Genomic DNA, 21644 nt, shown 5'->3' with positions numbered 1-21644 from the left:
TTAAGTCTAAGTATTAAAATAAGTATTGATTTGGAATGCCGCGTAACATAATTATTATGTATTTGCTACTGTCTCCTAAGTATATATCGGTTGATGTATACTGAGTATTGTTGGCTTTATTTTAAATAATACTGCAGTGCCACCCAAGGAAAGCACTTTTTTTTCATTGTACTTGTATTGTACAGCATCATCAAAATACAGATCAATTTGGTTAAAAATAGTCAGTTTGCTGTACATTATTCTCTATAGCAGTGTGACGCAAATAAACTGCCTAAATTGCTACTTAGAAAGTTGGGTCCATAATTTGGGCTATTGTAGCCCCCAAAATACAGAATTTTTTGACAAAAGAGCATCCACAGGATATTTGGCTGTCCACATGCAGAAATATATGAGACTGCGTGGCTCAATACAGCAATTAACTCTTACAGACTTGTACATTAACAAATCACTTCCTAGATAAGTAAAACAAGTCTTTATGCTGCCCCGTTATCCGAACTATTTGGGCCACAAGATATTGTGCAATTTGGCCATGCACAAGCTTGTCAATACTGGAAAATGCAGGCTGGCACTGGTCCAGATCCCAACAGTTGTAGAAAGACTAGAAGCAGTTCTTGTTGCTGTAAAATTATTTACAGCAACGGATACAGTTTTCAGTTTGGACCTACTGCAATTCAATAGGTACACCATAAAGATGCATACCTAGACAGATGGTGCCACAGTATCCCATAGAGGGGTGGGCCAGAATACAATTGCACCCTCTGCCCCCATGGTTGTTACACCACTTAAACTCTAAAAGTAACATAATGAGCAAATTACAGTAGGAGGCACAGCACAGTAATGGAAGGGCTTTTATTATCTATCATAATATTGGCTTTAAAGCTAATAGCTTTGCCATAAAGCAGTTAAAAAGCAGTTTTTTAGTGTCAGTATCACTTTAAGCTACCGCCACCTCTGAACCAAGCAGTAGGTCAGGGGATCACACAGTGCCCTGCATCAATAGGCACAGCAAAACTGCCCTAAAAGAATCGGACACAGATGCTACTGTCATGCCAAATGGAGGAAATGAAGCCAGACAGACTTAGTAAACTAAGTAAACAAAGTTTCTCTTTAAAGGGGGACTAAAATTGTGGTCATTATGATACACTGCCCCCATATGTGTCTTGCGTGAGTCCCCTCATTGGAATAGTGGGAAAAAATGCTGCATTGCGAATAAAACATGGCAATAATGCTTGATATTGCACTTTGCTCACTGCACTAATGCTTGTGAATGACACCAAGAATCATTGAACCTATTCTAAAATGTATTAACAAGGAATTAAACATAATAAAGAATATACTGTGCTTCCTTGCATGAAGTATAGAAAGCATTGTAATACACATTTGTAAGACTGCTGCAGATATACATTTTAACTTGTATATATGCAACCTCCTATTAGAGGGTTGCTGAGGCTATTGGTATAGTATAAAAAATACAGTGCCTCTTAGCTAGCACTCTTCATTTGTACTCACAATTAATATTAATTGCCACCTCGGCCAATCACCTGCTGTCCACACCCAGCTCATATAGGAACATATATTTCATGAATTTACCAATTCATTCATCCCATACCATACATTAATTCCCCTTATTAGAAACCATTTTCATTGCTTACGCTTCATGGTAGGAGGGTCTCTTGGCAAATACCACTTATTTCTGCATTCCACTTGGTTCAACCCTCATCTAAATCCAGGACACAATCTCTGCGTTATAGCTGCAAGGGGTACATTTTTAACACCATTTTTTTTAAGCCTCTGACCCCAAAACAGCAACACTCTAGATAGGAGATTTCTTGCAGCAGCAAGTGGTTCTACTCTGCTTCTTATGCCCATGTAAAGTGCTTGAGAGACATATTAGATGTCCTGTGCTTGCAGCTCAGTTAATAGGTGACAAGAGTACTTGGGTGTAGTTTTACATTGAGCAAAGTGTTGTGACATATAACAGATGTGATTAGGGGTGTTTTTGAACAAAGGGACGATTTGTAAAATCCACTATGCTTAAAATGAATTGCTTTGCTATTTTTGCATACCAAGACAGATATACAATTACACAAATGCAATACTTCAGAATTTCTCCAATGATATAATATCCATTGATGTATAAAATTTGAGCGAACCAAAGAAAGAACCCTGACAAAGGCAACCTATTTCTACATATTTTGGGGTCATCTGATTTGAGAGTGTCATGTTTCCAATACAGAATACATGTATGGTATTATAATTTCGAAATAGCTTATTATATTGCACTCGAAGAAGAACTGATCCCTAAAAAAATGAATATGGATAAAAATGCCATCATATACAGAACTTACTGCACCAGTCTAAAGTTTCAGCTTCTCAATAGCAGCAATGATCCAGGACTTCAAACTTGCCACTATCTTGGAAAGTGTCTGTGACACATGCTCAGTGGGCTCTGAGCAGCTGTTGAGAAGCAAAGCTTAAGGGTTGTCACAAACTGTCCCTTTTCGCGGGACAGTCCTCATTTTGACAGCTCAACCCGCAGTCCCAGGTTTGTTACTGAAATGTCTCAATTTTCTCTTTGATCTCCTGCACTGAACAGCCAAAACATAAACTTAATTGTCTTTTGGCAGAGAGCCCAGAATATGTGCCAGGTGCACTTCGATACTTTTGTAACAATTTAAGATAAGCAAAGAAGCAAGTGTAACCATTTAAGATAAGCAGGTTTCTTGGGGAAACTGTGACTTGCAGCTTAAAGGACAATTCACCTTCATTAGCAAAACTAACAACACATAAAAACCACAGTGATGTGTTCAAACGTTCATAACCTGCCAAATTTTGTAAAATGAACATGGTAAATAGGGGGTGTGGCCACAAAATGGGCTGGGTCTAAACCTTTTGCCGTGCTCTGCAAATCTTATTGTCCCTCCTATTTCCAGAGTGTTGGGAGGTATGTGCAAATTATCAAGCAGAAAAAGAGGCTGGCCTGTAATATAAGCTGATGCTACAAGGCTGATTATTAAATTCTGATGCTAATTGCACTGGTTTTTGTGCTGCCATATAGTAATTATCTGTATTAATTACTAATCAGCCTTATATTGTGACATTTATATTCTATGTGTACTGTATATTGTGAGTGGGTCCCTAAGCTCAGTAAGTGACAGCAGCACAGAGCATGTGCAGTGAATCAACAGCAAAGAAGATGGGGAGCTACTGTGGCATCTTTGGAGACACAGATGATCTTTACTGCTAAAGGGCTGCGGTTGCCTTGGGCTGGAACAGAAGCCAAAACATAATGAACAGCATTTCTAGCTACTCTTTAGTTAAGCTTTTAGTTCTCCTTTGATCCTAAGAGGCGTTTTGTATTGAATATATTTTTTCTTAATAATAAAAAAAGTAACATCTCAAAACAGCAAAGTTTGCCACTCACAATATGTCTACTGTCCACACGACAAGAAAAATATGGTGGCTACGTCATGCACAAGCAGTCTGCCACTCTCAATGTGGCCGCCGGATGTCGCAGTGTCGTGACGTGTTGACAGTAACCGGCAGCGGGAACATGGCAGAGGCAGAGAGAGCTATAGAGGCCGGAGGAGAACCAGCAAGTAACAGGGAGAAAACTGCTGAGGAGCTAAAGGAACAAGCGAATGAATACTTCAGGGGTAATAACTTCATTCTTATCTGTATACAACAGTGAAAGTTAATGGCGTTACTCCTCATAATGGGTCTGTGCTCGCACTGCTACATCTCGTACGGAATAAAGCGTGCGCGTGTAACTAGTGTACATTCCAGCCTGCTTGCTGGACTTCATGCACGCTGAACTCGAGCTTTATCTACTTTCCTTTTGTAGATAACTTTTTGCTCATGGTAAATGAATCGACTTTTTTTTATATTTGGAACCCATAAACTTGTATTTGTGCGCCTGTCACAAAATGTGCATTAGCATCAGCGCCTTTACACGTGGGAGCTAATCTGTGAAGTCACGCATTTGAATGACGTCAGCGCTGCAGTGCAGATGACATGGCTGACAGGGAATGATCTGGCACAGGCAAAGCACGTTCTGAATGAAACATAACTAAATCAATGGCTATATGATAATGTAAGCTGTTCGTCTGCTGTGTAACTTGTTGATGTCTTATTGTGAGGTGTTTTTGCTGCCTCTGGAATATAACATAAATGAGAAATTGCATGTGGTCTGTCAGAACACTTTATTGCCAATGAACATGTTCATGAAAGATTATAAACGTCTTACTCAACCTAGAGTTTCCAAACCTTCAGCCCTTTATTTGTTGTTGATGTTCAACTTCCTGCATCCCAACAACTGCTGAAGGATATGTCAGGGTTGTAGGTCAACAACAGCTGGAGGGCTGACGTTCCTGGTTTAGGTAATTTGTCCATTGCATCGGGTGGGAGCTTTTAATGGCAAGCATTTTCCATAGCTGTCATGTCTGTAAAGGTGTCCGATATCCGTTGAGAATATGGTTGCCGGCTGTCTGGTTCAAAATTCCCTTTGCAGGTTTCAGAGTGTCAAAACCTTGTCAAAACTAGCAATAGGAGTGCTGAAATGTGCCAATTGCTGTGGGATAATCATAGTTCTGCCCCTTAAGTCATATTTCCCCATCCTTACATTGTATTTCTGCCTTTAGATGTCATTGCCCGACCCCATTGCATCACTTTATTGCCCCTTGATGGCGCTGCATGTTTCCGAGCATGTCACCGAGCATGTCTGGTACTACAAGCTGGAGTCCTGCAGCGGGTCGGGTACCTGTGGGTTACCCGCAAAAAAAGCTGGTACCCTGCGGAACGAGGGTAGGCTTTTCAGTTGCATGTACAGATGTGGGTCTGGGATGTCGCGGGTCTCTTGCTGCTGTAGCTCTCTCCCTCCACTCGTCTTCCCCCCCTCCGATCTGACTTCAGACACAGCTCTCTTACATCACACGACACGCTTCTGTCCCTCTCGGCTATCAGCCACGCTTGATGATGGCATGTCCAGTTTGCAGCAACATCACTTACGGTTTGATGGAAGTGGTCGGGTTGCGGATAAAGCAGTTGCGGGTCTGGGTCGGGTAGCAGATCCAAGTGGGTAAGTAAATATGCGGGTTGCTGGGTCGGGTGTAGGTCTTAGAAATTGGTTCCGTGCTGGACTCTACTACAAGCAAGTCATGACAACTTAGGTGCAAATCATTTGGAACAGCTGCATCTACTTTTGTGTTTGTTGGGCTGCCCTGAAACAGCATCCATTAAATAGAGAGAGGTATCCGACACAGCACGTGAGTTTAGGACTTAAAAGTACCTGAAAATTCAGCTGCATTTGTAATAAGCATACAGCATATATGTCTGTGTTTAGTTTATTGGTGTAAATCTTGCACTTTGTGTTTAGTCTTTCATTCAGTCCTATCCCATTTGCCAGGTTCTCTATAATAAATATTTACAGACTTATCTCCTAGTTGATGTGTGCTATAGGTATGTTTCTTTCCGTAAAGGAAACTTCATGTTGGCTAAGTGGAGCTAAGTGGTCTTTTTGAGCACTTGTGTGATGCAGCCTGGAAACATATCATTATTGAACTCTTGATTTGCATATGTCACATTGAAGCTTGAGATGAAAAAGTGAGGGATCCAGAGCAATATCCCATGGTATAATGGAGGTAACCTGCTTATAGTATGTACCAGAGAGAGCCCAGGAGGAAGCCAGAGTGTCTGCTGCCTGAATGCATTTAATCTATATGAAGGTGGCTCCATAGATTACACTTTGATTTATTACTCACAGATTAGTGATGATGGCTATCTTGCATAGGAATGCTTGGTCTACTTTGAACTTGCTTGTTATGTGTTCTATAAATGCAAGGGATTCTCTGAGAATTCACTCTGCAGCAATTTTTGTAATGCTGAACTGTTAGACTGTGCTATAAATACGTTCACTGTATTCTTAAAGGAACAGTTCAGTGTAAAAATAAAAACTGGGCAAATAAGCTGTGCAAAATAAAAAATGTATAAAGGCTGGAGTGACTGGATGTCTATCATAACCGAACACAACTTCCTGCTTTTCAGCTCTCTAACTCTTGAGTTAGTCAGTGACTTTAAAGGGGGTTCACATGGGACATAACTGTTGAGTGAGTTTGCAATTGATCCTTAGCATTCAGCTCAGATTCAAAAGCAACAGCTATGACCCATGTGTCCCCCCCCCCCCTCAAGTCTCTGATTGGTTACTGTCTGGTAACCAATCAGTGGAAACCAAGAGAGCTGCAAAGCAGGAAGTAACGTTCTGGCTGTTCTGTTACACATCCAGTCACTCCAGCCTTTATACATTGCATTTTTGGCTAACTATATTAGAAACATTTTTTATTTTGCACATCCTATCTATTTATCCAGTTTTTATTTTTACACTGAACAATTCCTTTAATAGGTGGATTTGCACCATGGCAGCCTGGGCCTTTCGAAGTTTATCAACCAGCAAGGAAGACTGTCTATGCCCAGTAGATTATATGTGTGGCATTGTATTCTAGAGCCATGGCTTCTAGCTATGTGTGTGGTGCATTTTAATGGTATAATTCAAATTCACTTGCAACTGACAGCACTGAGTAGTATGTGTACTTATTGGCAGAATGAGTGGTATTTTTTCAGGAGTTTTTATGTATTTATCTTTCTTTTTTTGGAATTTTTTTGTAGTCATCGGGTTTTGAGTTGTTTTAATATCTAACAAATGCTGTGTTCTATTCTCTTTCTAGTAAAAGATTATGACAATGCTGTGCAGTATTACACCCAAGCCATTGCTCTTAGTCCAGACACTGCTATTTACTATGGGAATCGCAGTCTGGCATATCTCAGAACTGAATGTTATGGCTATGCCCTTGCCGATGCTTCCCGTGCCATCCAGCTGGATGCCAAATACATCAAAGGTTACTACAGAAGGGCAGCCAGTAATATGGCCCTGGGGAAGCTGAAAGCTGCTCTAAAGGACTATGAGACGGTAATCTTGTCCACATTGTGGTTTCTTTTTCATTTTTACTCATAGTTCCCTATTTTTTTTTTTTTTTTTTTTTACACTATCAGAAATGTCTTCATTCTTCTTTCTACTTTATGTACTCCTTTGATTCAGGTAGTTAAAGTGCGTCCTCATGACAAAGATGCCCAAATGAAGTTTCAAGAGTGCAGTAAACTGGTCCGTCAGAAAGCTTTTGAAAGGGCAATCGCTTGTGAACAGCACAACCGCTCAGTGGTGGACTCACTTGACATCGAAGGAATGAGTAAGTGGAACAGAGAAATTGGATGAGAAAATAGTAAAAAAAATTATTATAAAAAATATAGCAGTAGCATAAGATGATTTCCATTAATTCCTTATATATTGTTTTTCCAACCATAAATCTATAGGAGTAACCATGACTACATTTCTTCATACAATTCTATCCCTTCATATATAAAATTGAGTCAAAGTCCTGTCTTTGTGTCTTTTGCTTTTCCAACTTAAAGATAATTAACTTATCTCCTTTAACTTACAATTTCTCTCTCTTCAGCCATAGAAGATGAGTATACAGGTCCACAGTTGAAGGATGGGAACGTCACCATGGATTTTATGTTGGAGTTGATGCAGTTTTATAAAGATCAGAAGAAGCTTCATCGGAAATGTGTATATCAGGTATGTTTGTTTTTATTTGGTTTAATTTTCCTTTCTCTTGTAGTAAGCGAATGAAAATTTAATACAAAAGCTTCATCATACTGAAATTAGAAACCTTCTAAACACGATCAATTAAATATTCTGCATTGTTTCTAAAATAATCAAGTTTATGTTAGCTATCCCTCTCTCAGCATCTGTTTCTCTTCATTCTGTCTTTTGGCAGCAGGTGGGTGTCAGATATTCATTGACAGATCCATTATATTTTAAAGGAGGGACTCCCTTTCCTAGCAGATGAATTAGAGATCACTCAAATAACTGATTCTAGTACAAACAAAATCTAACCATAACTGCCTTTTGCACAAATCCTGCATGTAGAGAGACCTGATGTCTGGTGATTTAAAGAGGACATATACCATCATTTTTTACTTTGGCCAAATAGATAGTATATAAATTAAAACAGAAGGTACCAAACTTTTTTTTATACCTTCCATAGTAAATTTCTTTTAAAAATGCCAAAAACTGCAATAGTCCCACCCCCTTTCACCTATTTCCTGTGTGAGTCCTCACTGAGTGTGTATGTGGCCGTCTGCACTTTCCCATGTAGATGGAAGCAATCATACAGGCAGTTTGGATGGGGCGGGCAGAGATGGGAGGTGCTTCTTCTGACACACTGTGATCACCTCACTGACACTGATCTATCTGCCCGCCCACAGTATTCGTCTCGCTCCTGTATGTAGTTTCATTTTTTTTTTCCGGCTCACTCCTACGCTCCCCTATCACCTCTCTCCTGCTTGCGTATTTAGATTCCTCCCGGCTCCCTCCCACCATTTCTGATCAACTCTCTCCTGCTCTAGTGTTAAGATTCCTCTGGTTCCCTCCCATCCTGATAAACTCTCTCTTCTGCCTGCAGTGATCTCCCTAATTGTATGACAAGCTGATCGCATACCCAAGCCCCAGATCGCAATCTGGACATAGATTGCTTTTACTTTGTGCAATTGGCAAACATAAGTACTTCTTACATACCGTTGGCTTAACAATAATTGATGCAGGGAGTTAAGGTGGCCATAGACTTAAAGATCCGCTCGTTTGGCAACATCGCCAAACGAGCGGATCTTTCCCCGATATGCCACTAAACTGCGTGGCTATATCGGGGGTAATTCGAGCGTTCGGCCGTATGGCCGAACGATCGAATTACGATGCTCCGACGGGTCGGTCGGGTAAAAATCCAACCTTCCCGATCGATATCGTGGCCAGATATCGATCGGGATGACCCGTCGGAAGCCCCCATACACGGGCAGATAAGCTGTCAAATCGGTCCAAACGACCGATATCGGCAGCTTTATCTGCCTGTGTATGGCCACCTTTACACAGCATCGAAAAAAATTTCATTGATTGGATAAAAATAAATGTGCAGAAATTCTATATCAATAATAATGATAATAATAGCAAGGGATTAGGGATAATGGGAAAGGCAGGGCTAAGGTGGTAGGGTCTTTCCCTGCTAATACAGAGTTCAGCCTATCAGTTAAAGCTATCACCACTTCCCGTGGAAGAATGACAAGACATTCCCATTCCAAATTTCAGCCTAGACTCAGAAGTAGAAGCAGCTCTCTGCAGCTCTGAAATAATGATAATTATAGTAGATAAAAAGCTTTCAAAACTTTTTTCCCTGCATCATTTCATGTTATAAGCAAGGGGGAATATTATACTAGAAAATGAGTATTATACAAAATGTCTCCTTTAATAAAGTGAGCTCTAAAACATCTATGCCAAGGGTGTGCAAAAGGTAAATTCGGGATCTACCAGTAGACCTTTAGCTGGTGATCCATAGACCTCAAGACACCGTAGACCTCAAGACACTGTCAACAAACACCTTGCCTAAATCACCCTCCTGGTTCATGCTTTTCATTCAGATATTTTTTATGTTAAGGTGACATAAGAAAAAAATATTTAAATATAACAACATACATTTTCCATGGAACAGAATGCTAACAATGCTTTTATGGATGTAGATCGTAATGATACAATATCCTTAAAATTAGACCCCCCCCCATTAGTAAAGTATGGTCACTCCAGTTCTAGGCAAAAGGAGCCCCCCCCTATAAGATATATTGGATCTAACTGTCAATGAATGTCTGACACTCAATTGCTGCCTGAAGAGAGAATGAAGAGAAACGGATGAGAGAAGAATAGTGAAGATAAACTTGATTATTTCAGAAATGGTACAGCATTTTTAATAAATATAATACCATAATATCATTTGCAAAACCTAAATAAAAGTGTTAACGTGAACCATCTTTGTAATTTCAAAATTATGATTTCTTAGCATGATAGTAACCATGTACAAATGGTATATATATGTAGATATAGATACATTGTGTCTGTGTAAGAATCTAATTGCTGCTTCACCTTTTTTTTACTGATAGATGCTGGTACAAGTTAAAGATATTTTGTCTAAGCTCCCCAGTCTGGTGGAGCTCTCTCTGGAAAAGGTTGGTAGTTTAGCAACATCATGCTTTTTTGAATATCTCTTTTTCTGTTTCTTGTCTTCTCTCCTGTTACCACTGCTTTATGTTCTTTCTTGCCTCCCCATCCCATTCCCTTCCTTTTATGCAGTCTCTTATGCATTTTCATAGCTGCTCTTGGTTGTTTCTCTTTTTCCAGTCTCACCTCCTCTTTTTGTTGATCATAGTCTCAACAGGTAACAGTCTGTGGTGACACACATGGTCAGTTTTACGACTTAATGAACATTTTCCATCTAAACGGTCTCCCTTCTGAGAATAATCCATATGTATCCTTTATTGTACCTGGTAACAAATTGGTCATTACTTTGATTGCTGAATGTGTTCGTCATAGCTGCGTAACTTCATGTATTTCCAGGCTACAATAAACTGAATCTTTTCTAAATACATTATGAATTTTGACCTGTTACTCCTATTATGTACACTGAAAGCACAGTTATACCATCATATTCTAAGTGATAGTCATAACAAGTAATATGCAACACTTTTAATCTCTGAACTCACACACACCATGGATTCCCTCCTTGTTTGGCTATTCAAGCACTGTATGCTGAATTGATGCCCTATAATATTTTCCACCTGTCATGGACTTAAATTCTCAACCTATATAGTCTATCTTGGAATTTGGAACCCTAAACACCATCCTTTTCACTCTTGAGTTTTGGATCCTTTTAAGCTAAGTTTGGCTAACAAGGACTTAGATCAGTGATCCCCAACCAGTAGCTTGTGAGCAACATGTTGCTCTCCAACCCCTTGGATGTTGCTCGCATTGGCCTCAAAGCAGGAGCTTAATTTTGAATTCCAGGCTTGGAGGCAATTTTTGGTTGTATAAAAACCAGGTGCACTGCCAAGCCTCAAAGTAGGTTGACAGTCCACATAGGGGCTACCAAATGGCCAATCGCAGCAATTATTTGGCACTCCAAGAACATTCTTCATGCTAGTGTTGCTCCCCAACTCCTTATACTTCTGAATTTTGCTCAGAGGTTCAAAAGGTTGGGGATCCCTGACTTGATTGTTCATTTGATACCCAAGATATTAAAGCATATCTGCAATGTACATTCTACCCCCACTGCCACAAGCACTAGAGAAAAATTCATTAGAGAAAAATAAAAAGCAATTTTATGATTGACGTTTGCATATGTATTGAGAAATTGAGCTCAAAATAGTAACATTGTTGGAAAAAGTAGGAAGATATAGTTCTAAAATGTTGCTTAAAGAAAACGAGTACTATTCAGTATGTGAGATAGATTCTGGATAGCTTCACATTGATCTAATAGCGATAATAAAATAAAAACTTGGGTTAATGTGGTTATTCATGACTGATATTTCTTTTTGTCATTACATTTTATATCTATGTGTCTGTTTTGTTGTGTCTGTTATGCAGGGGGATTATCTGTCCACTGGTAATCTAATTATCAACCTTGCAAGTACCAAACATGAAGTAGCTTCAAGTTTCCATGTTTTCCTTGTTTCAAGGAAGTAATAACAAAACTCATAGATTTTCTGCAATTAAAGCAATAGGCAAACAGCATGTTCATTCACTAATTTGCAAAAAGTGGTTGTGCTATCCCTTTAGCCCAGGACCAAAGTTCTGCTTTTTCATTGGTTGCACATCTTTTGAACTGATATAAAAGCAGTAAGGACATGCTTAATTTGTCACACTTCATTTCTGTGGTTATTTTAGTTTAATAGTGGTTAAAATGTGACAACTAGTCAAGAGAATGATTACTTTTGCAAGTCACTGTATGTGGGAAATGTGATATATTCTGGCTTTAAAGCCACTACTACCCCTTACTTCAGTGAGTTCTCCTAAGCTATTGCAGATATTTAATGGTGACTTTGTGGATCGCGGTTCATTTTCAGTGGAAGTCATAGTGACTCTCTTTGGGTTCAAATTGCTTTATCCAGCCCACTTCCATTTGCTCAGAGGTGAGTCATATGCATATCATAACATGTTGTCTCATTCAGTACTAACCTTAGCCAGAGGTTTTAAAGGGGAACTAAATTCTAAACTAGACTAATGTTAGAAATGCTGTATTTTGTATACGAAACATAAACATGAACTTACCAGAAAAATAGTTAAAGTGGACCCGTCACCCAGAAACAAAAATCTGTATAATAAAAGTCCTTTTTAAATTAAACATGAAATCCAATTTCTATTTTTTATTAAAGCATTCATAGCTGCTGTAAGCTCATTTAAACATCTCAGCTGTCAATCAAATATTGTCTGCCCCTCCTCTATGCCCGTGGCATAGAGGCAGGGCAGACAATTACTTTCACTTTCAATTCAGCACTTCTTAGATGTCACTGCTCTCCCCACATATCTCCGTTCTCTTTAACATTTAATTGTTTAGCCAGTGCATGGAAATGGACATCAGGTCCCCAATTCTGGTGGACAAACAAGATTCTGAGATGATACAAGGCTTTCCTTAAAAACAGTGTCCACAAAATGGCTCCTGCCTGCTTGCTATCATTTTGAATTCCCAGACTGAAGGAAACAAGATTCAAATAATTTATATAGTGTAATTAAAGTTCATTTTGCATGACTAATGTGATAAAATAGGATTTTGAATAATTTTTTTGGGTGACGGGTCCCCTTTAAATAAATGATTTATGTTTTTAAAGTTGGCCACAGGGGGTCATCATCTTTGCAAGACCAAGACTATGTACATGCTCCGTGTGGTCTGGCCATCTGTTGGGAGGTTAAGCTTAGGCTTGTCATAAATTATCAAGACAGCACAAGTCAAATAATATCTCAAATAATATCTGACATAGAAGCAGATACAGCAAGACTGATTAATAATCAGACTATGCAGACTTACTGGGCCTGTGAATACAAATCTCTACACAGTCGCAGACTGCTCTACAGGAAAACAAACAAAGCTGCTCAGTTCTGGGAAGTAAGGTGGGGGGGTCCCATGCAGTTTGAAAGCATGAGGGTTTTCCTGCAGAGCAGTTAGGGACCATCTGAAGTTTCCTATCCTCAGCAGTCAGAGCAAGTAAAATGAAGGGGGAATTTCACTGCATACAGTAAGGTTTATTGTAAAATGGTACACATTTTTTAATTAAAGTATATTTTCATTAAAGACAGTAAAAATTAGATTTTATATTTTTGTCTTTACATCCCATTTCTTTTTGGTTCAAACCCTAATTTTTAGGGAAGTTTGTACTGTTTCACCAGAGTACAACATATAAATTGTCTTAACAATAGCATTTCTAGAAAAAAAGGAGTGGCCCCTAACGCTAATGCTTGGGGCTAATTCTCTGCTTGCAGATACACAAATCAGCCCTTTTGCTGGCATCATCCTTCTCCTGCGTTTCTCTGCAAGTTGAGAATCAGCCCTGTGCAGGACTAGCCTAAATGTTAATTTGTCAGGCTAGTCTATATCATTCATTATACAATTAACATCAAAGTTTAAAAACAATAAAATATATTCGCTGGCTGCTCCTCATTTGGTTGTCTAGTAGTCAGTAAGTAAGTTTCTTTTGCATTAAACATCCACACAAAGTAAAATCTACAACAATAATTTAACATGGTCATGGTGGTTATTGGTTAAAGACACATCTTTAAGTTCATTTGTTACATTTGCTTGTTAACACAGAACCCCACATGCTATCTTCCACAATTGTTTATTCAGTGTTGGGGGAGGGCAGGGAAGAGTTGGGGTGTGCCAGCCCTCTCCGAAGGTTTTTTGTGAGTCTGATCCCAGCACTGACTAGTTATGCTTCTGTCTATAGGCTTCAGTTTGTCATTGACATGTTCTTCATATTTATTTTTTTATACACATTAAGCTACACATTAAGTTACTGATGCTTTTCATTTTATGTGATATTGACTTTTATGACTGCAGGGAACCATGAAACAGACACTATGAATCAGATGTATGGATTTGAAGGGGAAGTAAAGGCTAAATACTCGGCTCAAATGTTCCAGCTATTTAGTGAAGTCTTTCAGTGGCTGCCTTTGGCAATGTGTGTAAACCAACGAGTCTTGGTAAAGTACCTCTAAAATAACATACTTAATATGGTGTTGGTCTTCTTTTTGGAGTTTATCACGTATTTGCTTTTTTTTCCCCCATTGCTTTATCAGATTATGCATGGAGGTCTCTTCTCAGAGGATGGAGTAACTTTGGATCAGATTCGAAGCATTGAAAGGAATCGGCAGCCACCAGATTCAGGTATGATATGAGCATTGCTGCTGCTTTCATTTACCTTTATCTCAGTATCTACATTTTTGACAGTGTTTCCTTTTCTGCATATTCTTCATTTTTCAGTCCGTTTGCCCTGTTTTCTTTCAGTTGTGTTTCACTGGGTGTTGACACCTATTGCATTTGTTTTATGTATTTACTGTGGTGCATGAGAAAGAGCTTCTCTATACTATAAATAGTATTCCCTTACTTCCCCATTTCCTAGGTTAACCATAGTGTGATCTGGGAATATGCTAGAAACCTTTTTTTAATGTAGATTGTATTGATTTTAACAAAATAAACATCCAAAACTCAATTACACTAGCTTTGAAAGGTGTCATCTACAGTGTACAGAAGTATAGCAGAAGCATATATTGCAGTTATAGTCTAGTATGTGCTTACAGTAAGACTGTACGTTTCTAGGGTAGGAGTTGTGGTGATAGATGTGGTAGAACAGGGATCCCCAACCTTTTTTACCCATCAGCCACATTCAAATATTAGAAAAAGTTGGAGAGCAACACATAAGTAAAAAAATTTCCTGGGGTGCCAATTATAGGCTATGATTGACTATTGGTGGCCCCTATGTACACTGGCAGCCTACAAGAGACTCTGGCAATACACCTGCTTTTTCTACAACCAAAACTTGTCTCCAAGCCTGGAATTCAAAAATAAGCACCTGCTTTGAGGCCCCTGGGAGCAACATCCAAGGGGTTGGTGAGCAACATGTTGCCACACTGGTTGGGGACCACTGTGGTAGAGGGTGGCCTTCGAGTTTCAAAACCATGAATCATGCTCTGTGTGGAGTCTTCAGATTACTGGGCAATATAGCACATCAGCTGGGAATAGAGGTACAGTATTTGTCAAGGCCCTTAATGGAGTGTAGAATGGAGGCCTTGCAGGGCAGTGTTGAGATTGTCAGGCTTTGGGGGAAAAACACCAGTGTAAATAGTAAATTTAGAAAGCTAAGTAATAGAATTAAAAGTGGAGGTTTGTTTGTTCAAATAAATGGTATAAACCTGTTTAGCTTCTTAAAAAGAAAAAGAAACAATAATAGATGTTGTGGAATATGTAAAGAAATGAATAGTAGTTCTAGGGAAGGAGATGTTAGGGGGAGGACTGTTAAAATACATTTTTAGTCCTGAGAACCTGCCAAAAGCCTGAACCATGTCTAAGAGAGTAAGGCAGGATCCGCCAAGCACACTATTGAGTCATCAGCAAAATCACCTTTTCTGTGAGATTGTGGAGTATAAAATCCCTTTTAAGGCTGGGCATTGTCTTATCAAATGGCTAGGGGTTCAGTTTCTAGTGCACATAGGACCGGAGAAAGGTGGTATCCCTGCCTGTTTAACCTGCATAGCTGCAATGGGAGGGAAACTGAACTGTTCACTCTGACTTTAACCACCAGGCTTGTATAAAGGAGTTTTTGCCATTGATTAAATGCTGAATCTTTAATACTTCCCAGAGAAGGCTGTCGTGGGACTGTAGCCTAACACTAGTACATTCCCTGAAATGACCAATCCTGATTTTAGTCCAATTGCCATTATGTAGAACTATTTGACAATTGCATAATCTGACTAACATGAAAACCTTGAGCACATCTGGAAGGCTGGCCAGAAAATTTTTTTTGTTATAGAACTCATTTGATAAAGTGAAAACTTGGTCAAGGGTTTGAATACATTTGCAAGGTATTATTTATAAAAATGCTTAAAAAGTAAAACTAATATTTAAAAGTTAATACAATCTCAGTTGTGCTACTTTGTCATTGCCATTATTAATGTTCACTTTTCTTTCTATTCCACCTATTCCTTTGAGTCCCTTTACACCCTAAATTATACTTTTTTTTTTTTTGTAGGTCCAATGTGTGACTTGTTATGGTCTGATCCACAGCCTCAGGTAAAGTGTTTTCTGTCCTCTATCAACTTAGCTTTTACAACTGGAACTTTTTTTCTAATCTTTAATTTTATTAAAGGGGAACTATCGCGAAAATGAAAATTTAATAAAAGCTTCAGCATACTGAAATAAGAAACTTACTAGATACAATCAATTAAATATTCTGTACTGTTTCTGAAATAATCAAGTTTATCTTCACTATTCCTCTCTCATCTTTCTCCTCATTCTGTCTTCATCCAGGAGTAGGCTGTCAGATGAATGATTCAATATATCTTATAGGGGGGCTCCGTTTGCCTAGAAAATGTATGAGTTTACTCTGTTAAAATCATCAGAAATCCTGTCTCTACATGATTATTGATTATTTCAGAAACAATGCAGAATTTTTTTATTGATTGTATTTAGAAAGTTTCTTCCTTCAGTGTGAGGAAGCTTATATTAAATTTTCATTTTCGCAATAGTTCCCCTTTAACAAAGTTTACATAGCACATTGCAATCGCTGGAATAGCAACAGAGCAATAGTTTTACACAGCTTTAACCACATTGTAACACAGTTTGAGAAACTGTAAAAAGTTAAAACATATAACTAAAGAGAAAAAAAGAACAATAGAGGCTTGATTCCTAGTTTAATTATATTTGGGCATGTGTAGTGAAATCAAAATATTACTTAGCACTTCGGTCACAAAAAATCCCTAATGGGCAGATGTTCAGAATTGTTGGGGCTAATTTTGCGATGTCTGTGTCTGCCAGGATGGACGCTCTACTAGCAAACGTGGTGTCAGCTGTCAGTTTGGCCCCGATGTCACACGCCAATTTTTGGAAGAAAATGGTCTAGATTACATTATCCGCAGCCATGAAGTGAAGTCAGAAGGATACGAAGTGGCTCATAATGGTTTATGTGTTACAGTGTTCTCTGCACCAAACTATTGGTAAGAAGTCTTGCAACCTATCTCTCTCTCTCTGCAGTCCTTTTTTCTTTCTTTTTTTTTAAAGATCTTACAGATTTTCTGCCTTTTTCCAACAGTGATCAGATGGGTAATAAAGGAGCATACATACATCTCAGTGGCTCAGATCTGAAACCTAAGTTCCATCAGTTTGAGGCAGTGGTGAGTCACTTCAATGTTTTCTCGAATACTTTGCTTCCTTATCTGTTTTCTAGTATCTGGGAACTGATCACAGTTGTCCCTTTTTTGGCCTGTGACAGAGACTATTGTTAGTGACTTCTATTCCTTATTAATTTCTTACAGCCACACCCAAATATAAAGCCAATGATGTATGCAAATTCTCTGCTCCAAATGGGAATGATGTAAGAAGAAGGCATCTGCTGCTAGAAAACCTACTGTTGCCCATCTGATGAGGTAGTAAAGGGGTCCTACTGTATTTGCCCCTGATTTTCGCCGGATTCAGACAAGCAACAAACAAAGGAGAGGAATATTTTTAATACTGTAAAAAGACAGATGAGGGGGTGAATGGGAACAGCTACACTGTGTGTTACCTGGTTGTGAGTGAACCTTGCTGTGTGTTGCTGAGTGAGTGTGAATTTAACAGTGTAAGCGTGGGGGGTTTTATCAGCTAGAAACGCACAATAACCATATACCCCCATTTCCTATATGCCTTGTGCGTACACTCTTCCTCCTGTATATGTCCAATTTAAACATGGCCTCTTTGCGCTGTCTGTAATTAATATGCTTCTAATAAAGATTCTGATAACATGACCTCCTGTCAAATATCTGTGTCCATAGAAGACTAAAATCAGCACTGCAACAGTAATCTTCAGACCAACCAATCTGTGTGTTTGGCAAGGAAATATCAGGCATGGAGGTACCAATAAATAGGCATATTGCTGACTTTTTTGCTATGTCTGGTGGTGTAAAACCGGCCCGAGACATGGCCATTCTAGAAAACATTTTGTGTTCCCTGTGGTAACCCCAATTTTTGAAAGCAGCGTTGTATGCAGCCAGTTTTTTTTTTCTGTTTCTGACCCCTGAACACAATAGAAGTCGTATTACAGCAATGTTAGGGCATCTTATTTTTGTCATTTTAATCATGTTTGGTCATTTGATTTGATTATTTATTGCTTTCTCCTGTGACTGGGGAATTACTGCATGTAAAACTACTTTAATACCTGTCTAGGGCCTGGCTCATTTTCTGTGTCAGTATTTATATATGTGTACAGAAGAATATAGAGCACCAGGAAGCAGAACAACAAGGGAAAGAAAACATTTATATTATTGCTGGAGAGAATAGTCAGAAGAAATCAGGAGAGAAATGAAAAGCATAAAAAGTTGGGGTAAAGGAGGCACAGACAGTGTTGAAAATACAAAGCCTCTGAGTGAAGGTTGAAAGGGGAAATAAGGCATGGTGAAAAGGAAGAAATGGGGCAAAGTGAAAAAGTGGAGAGAAAAGAAAGGTAGTAAAAAACAGGCATGAGAAGATGCGGGAGGGAAATAACATCACAAAATAAGCAGAAACAGTTAAAGACAAGCAAAGTCAAGAGCAGGAAGCATAAAACTGATCTACACATGGGATTGCGTCTGTGGGTTCTTAATAAGGGCCTGCAACAATAAATTGTCCTCTAAGGAGGCAGGACAGCACTGATCCAGGACATAGTGTCTACACTTTAACTTATCTTGAATAGTTTGACCTTCCTTCTGGGAATATTTATGAGAACAACCTAAAAGCTCATATTAACTAACCTCCAGTTTACAATTCACTGCTTTTGTCTGTGGTGGCTGTCCAATGATTTGTGAAGTGATTTTGGACAAAATCTCGTAGAATATTCATTATGTAATAATATGTAGTTTCAGCATTGTGTAAGACAAATGGAACCGTAATAAGGTTGAACATGATGGATGTGTGTTTTTCTTCCTCAACAGCTAGATATTGTGTAAAGGACGATGTACCCCCCCCCTTCACTGTTAAATATTTGCTTTGAATTTTTAGGAGAAAGAAAGAGCTTTTGCTTCTCAACAGATATCAATAGCTATCGTAAATTTTGGTGGACCCACTGTGAAAGTCAGGCTGAATGTTGTAGCTGTCTGGGATATTCATGAACCTATGGCTGAATAGCTAATATACTATGTTCCTATATTTTATACTCATTTCATGGGCTGAACACCATGGTCAATGGCAGAACCTTTAATGGGAGTCATGGCTGAAGGCTGGACCTTCAAGTTGGGCCATGTACAAAGACTAGACTTTCAAGTTGGGCTTGAACTGAAAATGTTTGACTTTTTTTGAGCCATTTATTTCAGCAGAATAGAGATTAAAGGGGTGGTTCACCTTTACATTAACTTTTAGTATGTCATAGAATAAGCAATTCTAAGCAACTTTTAAGTTGGCTTTCGTTATTTTTTATAGTTTTATAATTATTTGCCTTTTTCTTCTGACACTTTGCGGCTGTCAAATGGGCATCGCTGAACCTTTCAAAAAAACAAATGCTCTGTAAGTCTACAAGCTACAACTGTATTGTTTTATTACTCTTCTTTCTATTCAGACCTCTCCTATTCATATTCCAGTCTCTTATTCAAATCAATACAAGGTTGCTAGGGTAATTTGGACCTCGAGCAACCAGATTGCTGAAACTGTAAACTGGAGAGCCGCTGAATAAAAAGCGAACTAACTTAAAAACCACAAATAATAAAAAATGAAAACCAACTGTAAATTGACTCAGAATATCACTCTCTACATCATATTAAAAGTTATCTCAAAGGTGAACCACCCCTTTAAGTACAGAGTAAGACTGCAAGGGTTTCAAAGGTTTTTTGTTTTGTTTTTTAATTTTTAAAATTTACAATATTTTCTATGTTATCTTTACATGCATAAGCTAAAAATGTAGATATAAAACCAATATAGACATCATACCCTATTGCTAAACTAGCAAACTTATTTTGACAACTTAAGAAATAATTCCAAATCCTATTTTATCATGTTAGCAGAGCACAATAAACTTACTCTGTATAAATTATTTCAGTCTTGTTTCCTTTATTTTTTTGGAAACCACAATCGCGTTAAGTATGCAGGCATTGTGTGGAAACTGTTATCTAGGCACACTTTACTTCATCCTAAAATATCACCAGAATAGTTATAACGTTTATTATACTTTATTATAAAGTTTACTTTGACTAAAAGGTTTGGATATTTAAAAAAAAAAAAAAGTAATTTAGGTTTCTTGTTTAACTTAAAAGGGATATTTACTATACAGCTTTTTATGTCTTGGTAACAGGTCCCCTTTAAATTTCATTTATAAAAGTAGATTTATTTCAAGTGTTACACAAGGTATCCCACCACGAGACTTGCGTATCAGAGGTGGATTTGCTTGTGATGGATTTCAGTATACTCAATACTATCTGCCTAATTCCTACCTACTGGATGGCCTGGATGAATGAAAACCTTCATAGACACATCTAAGAATTTATTATGAACTTCTGTTAGATGACAGCAGAGGGCAGAAACGTTATTGTTTTTCAGGCACATAACTGTGCAGGGCGGGTTTGTGAGCAGGAGAAAGTCTTGATTAAACTAGCTTTAGGTTACCAGATCATGTAAAAAAAAATCCTTTAAGACCCAGCCACAAATACTGCATTAATTGCACTTAAATTGAATTTAAGTAAAATGCATTTCAATTATTTCCTATCCGTGCAGCCCAGCAATCTGCATGTATTGAAAATGTGCAAGTTATTGTTTAGATGGTCTGGTAACCTTAAACTAGCAGTGACTGTAACAATAAACTTTCAGTGCGATGTGGATACTTTTGTTTTTAACCCAACTTCCTTATGCATGAATATCAGTTATGAGAGCTACTGGCACTATTCCAATTGGAAGGTTGTGATTTGGGTTTCGATTATTGAAATTAAAACTGCAGGTTAACCTGCAAATTAATTTTTAATAGGATGCGGACAGCAGTATTCTACGATGATTTGTAACTGTTCTTCATCTTTATGGTATTAAAAATTAATAGCTGGCCAGCCTACTTCTATTTAATACATTAGAAATTGTCTAATGGCTCATGAGCAAATCATAACAGCCTTGAAATAGGGGCATGATTTCATTAAAAAAATAGTGGTATTTGCATGCCCAGTGTTTTCAGAAAGGCCAAACTGAAAGTCTCTGTACTCACTTCAGTCCTTTTGAAAGTGACTGCTCTGAAAGTTCTAGTGATTATAATGAAGTTGCCGTCGATAGGTAAAATTAATTGGCAAGTTGAGATAGTCGTGACAAGCGAATTATGAGATTGGAGGAAGCCATTGTGCAGCGGAAAGTAGAGACTGGAAACTTTACACATATATAAGTAAAGGCACAAAGTAGAAACACGTGAGAAGTTTGTTCAGGTGACCAGTAAATGTTATCTACTGATTGGCAGGGATGCCTTAAAGGGGAAGTAAAGTATAAAATAATACTAGAAATGCTGTATTTTGTATACTAAACATAATCATGAACTTA

At 38.3% G+C, this 21644-nt stretch overlaps 1 protein-coding gene across 1 annotated transcript; it reads left to right on the top strand.

Moving 5' to 3' along the window:
* Positions 1 to 3472: 3472 nt before the first annotated feature.
* On the top strand, positions 3473 to 17917 carry ppp5c.L (protein phosphatase 5, catalytic subunit L homeolog). Its single transcript, XM_018230046.2, has 13 exons — positions 3473 to 3656; positions 6720 to 6961; positions 7091 to 7238; positions 7506 to 7627; positions 10033 to 10098; positions 10299 to 10397; positions 11952 to 12057; positions 13980 to 14122; positions 14219 to 14306; positions 16168 to 16208; positions 16953 to 17131; positions 17227 to 17308; positions 17450 to 17917. The coding sequence occupies exons 1-13, from the start codon at positions 3509 to 3511 to the stop codon at positions 17510 to 17512; spliced, it is 1527 nt and encodes a 508-aa protein (XP_018085535.1). The 5' UTR covers positions 3473 to 3508; the 3' UTR covers positions 17513 to 17917.
* Positions 17918 to 21644: the final 3727 nt, after the last annotated feature.

Source organism: Xenopus laevis, chromosome 8L, assembly GCF_017654675.1.
Source record: "Xenopus laevis strain J_2021 chromosome 8L, Xenopus_laevis_v10.1, whole genome shotgun sequence".
Lineage (NCBI taxonomy): Eukaryota > Metazoa > Chordata > Amphibia > Anura > Pipidae > Xenopus > Xenopus laevis.
This window is presented reverse-complemented; position numbering and strand designations above follow the sequence as displayed.

What these genes read in the sequence shown, in the direction of transcription:
- ppp5c.L (XM_018230046.2), top strand. Translation starts at nt 3,509, where the DNA reads ATGTCGCAGTGTCGTGACGTGTTGACAGTAACCGGCAGCGGGAACATG. An exon ending in ACTTGACATCGAAGGAATGA is followed by an intron (nt 7,239 to 7,505) that starts GTAAGTGGAACA and finishes CTCTCTCTTCAG; the next exon opens with CCATAGAAGATGAGTATACA. An exon ending in CCACTTCCATTTGCTCAGAG is followed by an intron (nt 12,058 to 13,979) that starts GTGAGTCATATG and finishes TTATGACTGCAG; the next exon opens with GGAACCATGAAACAGACACT.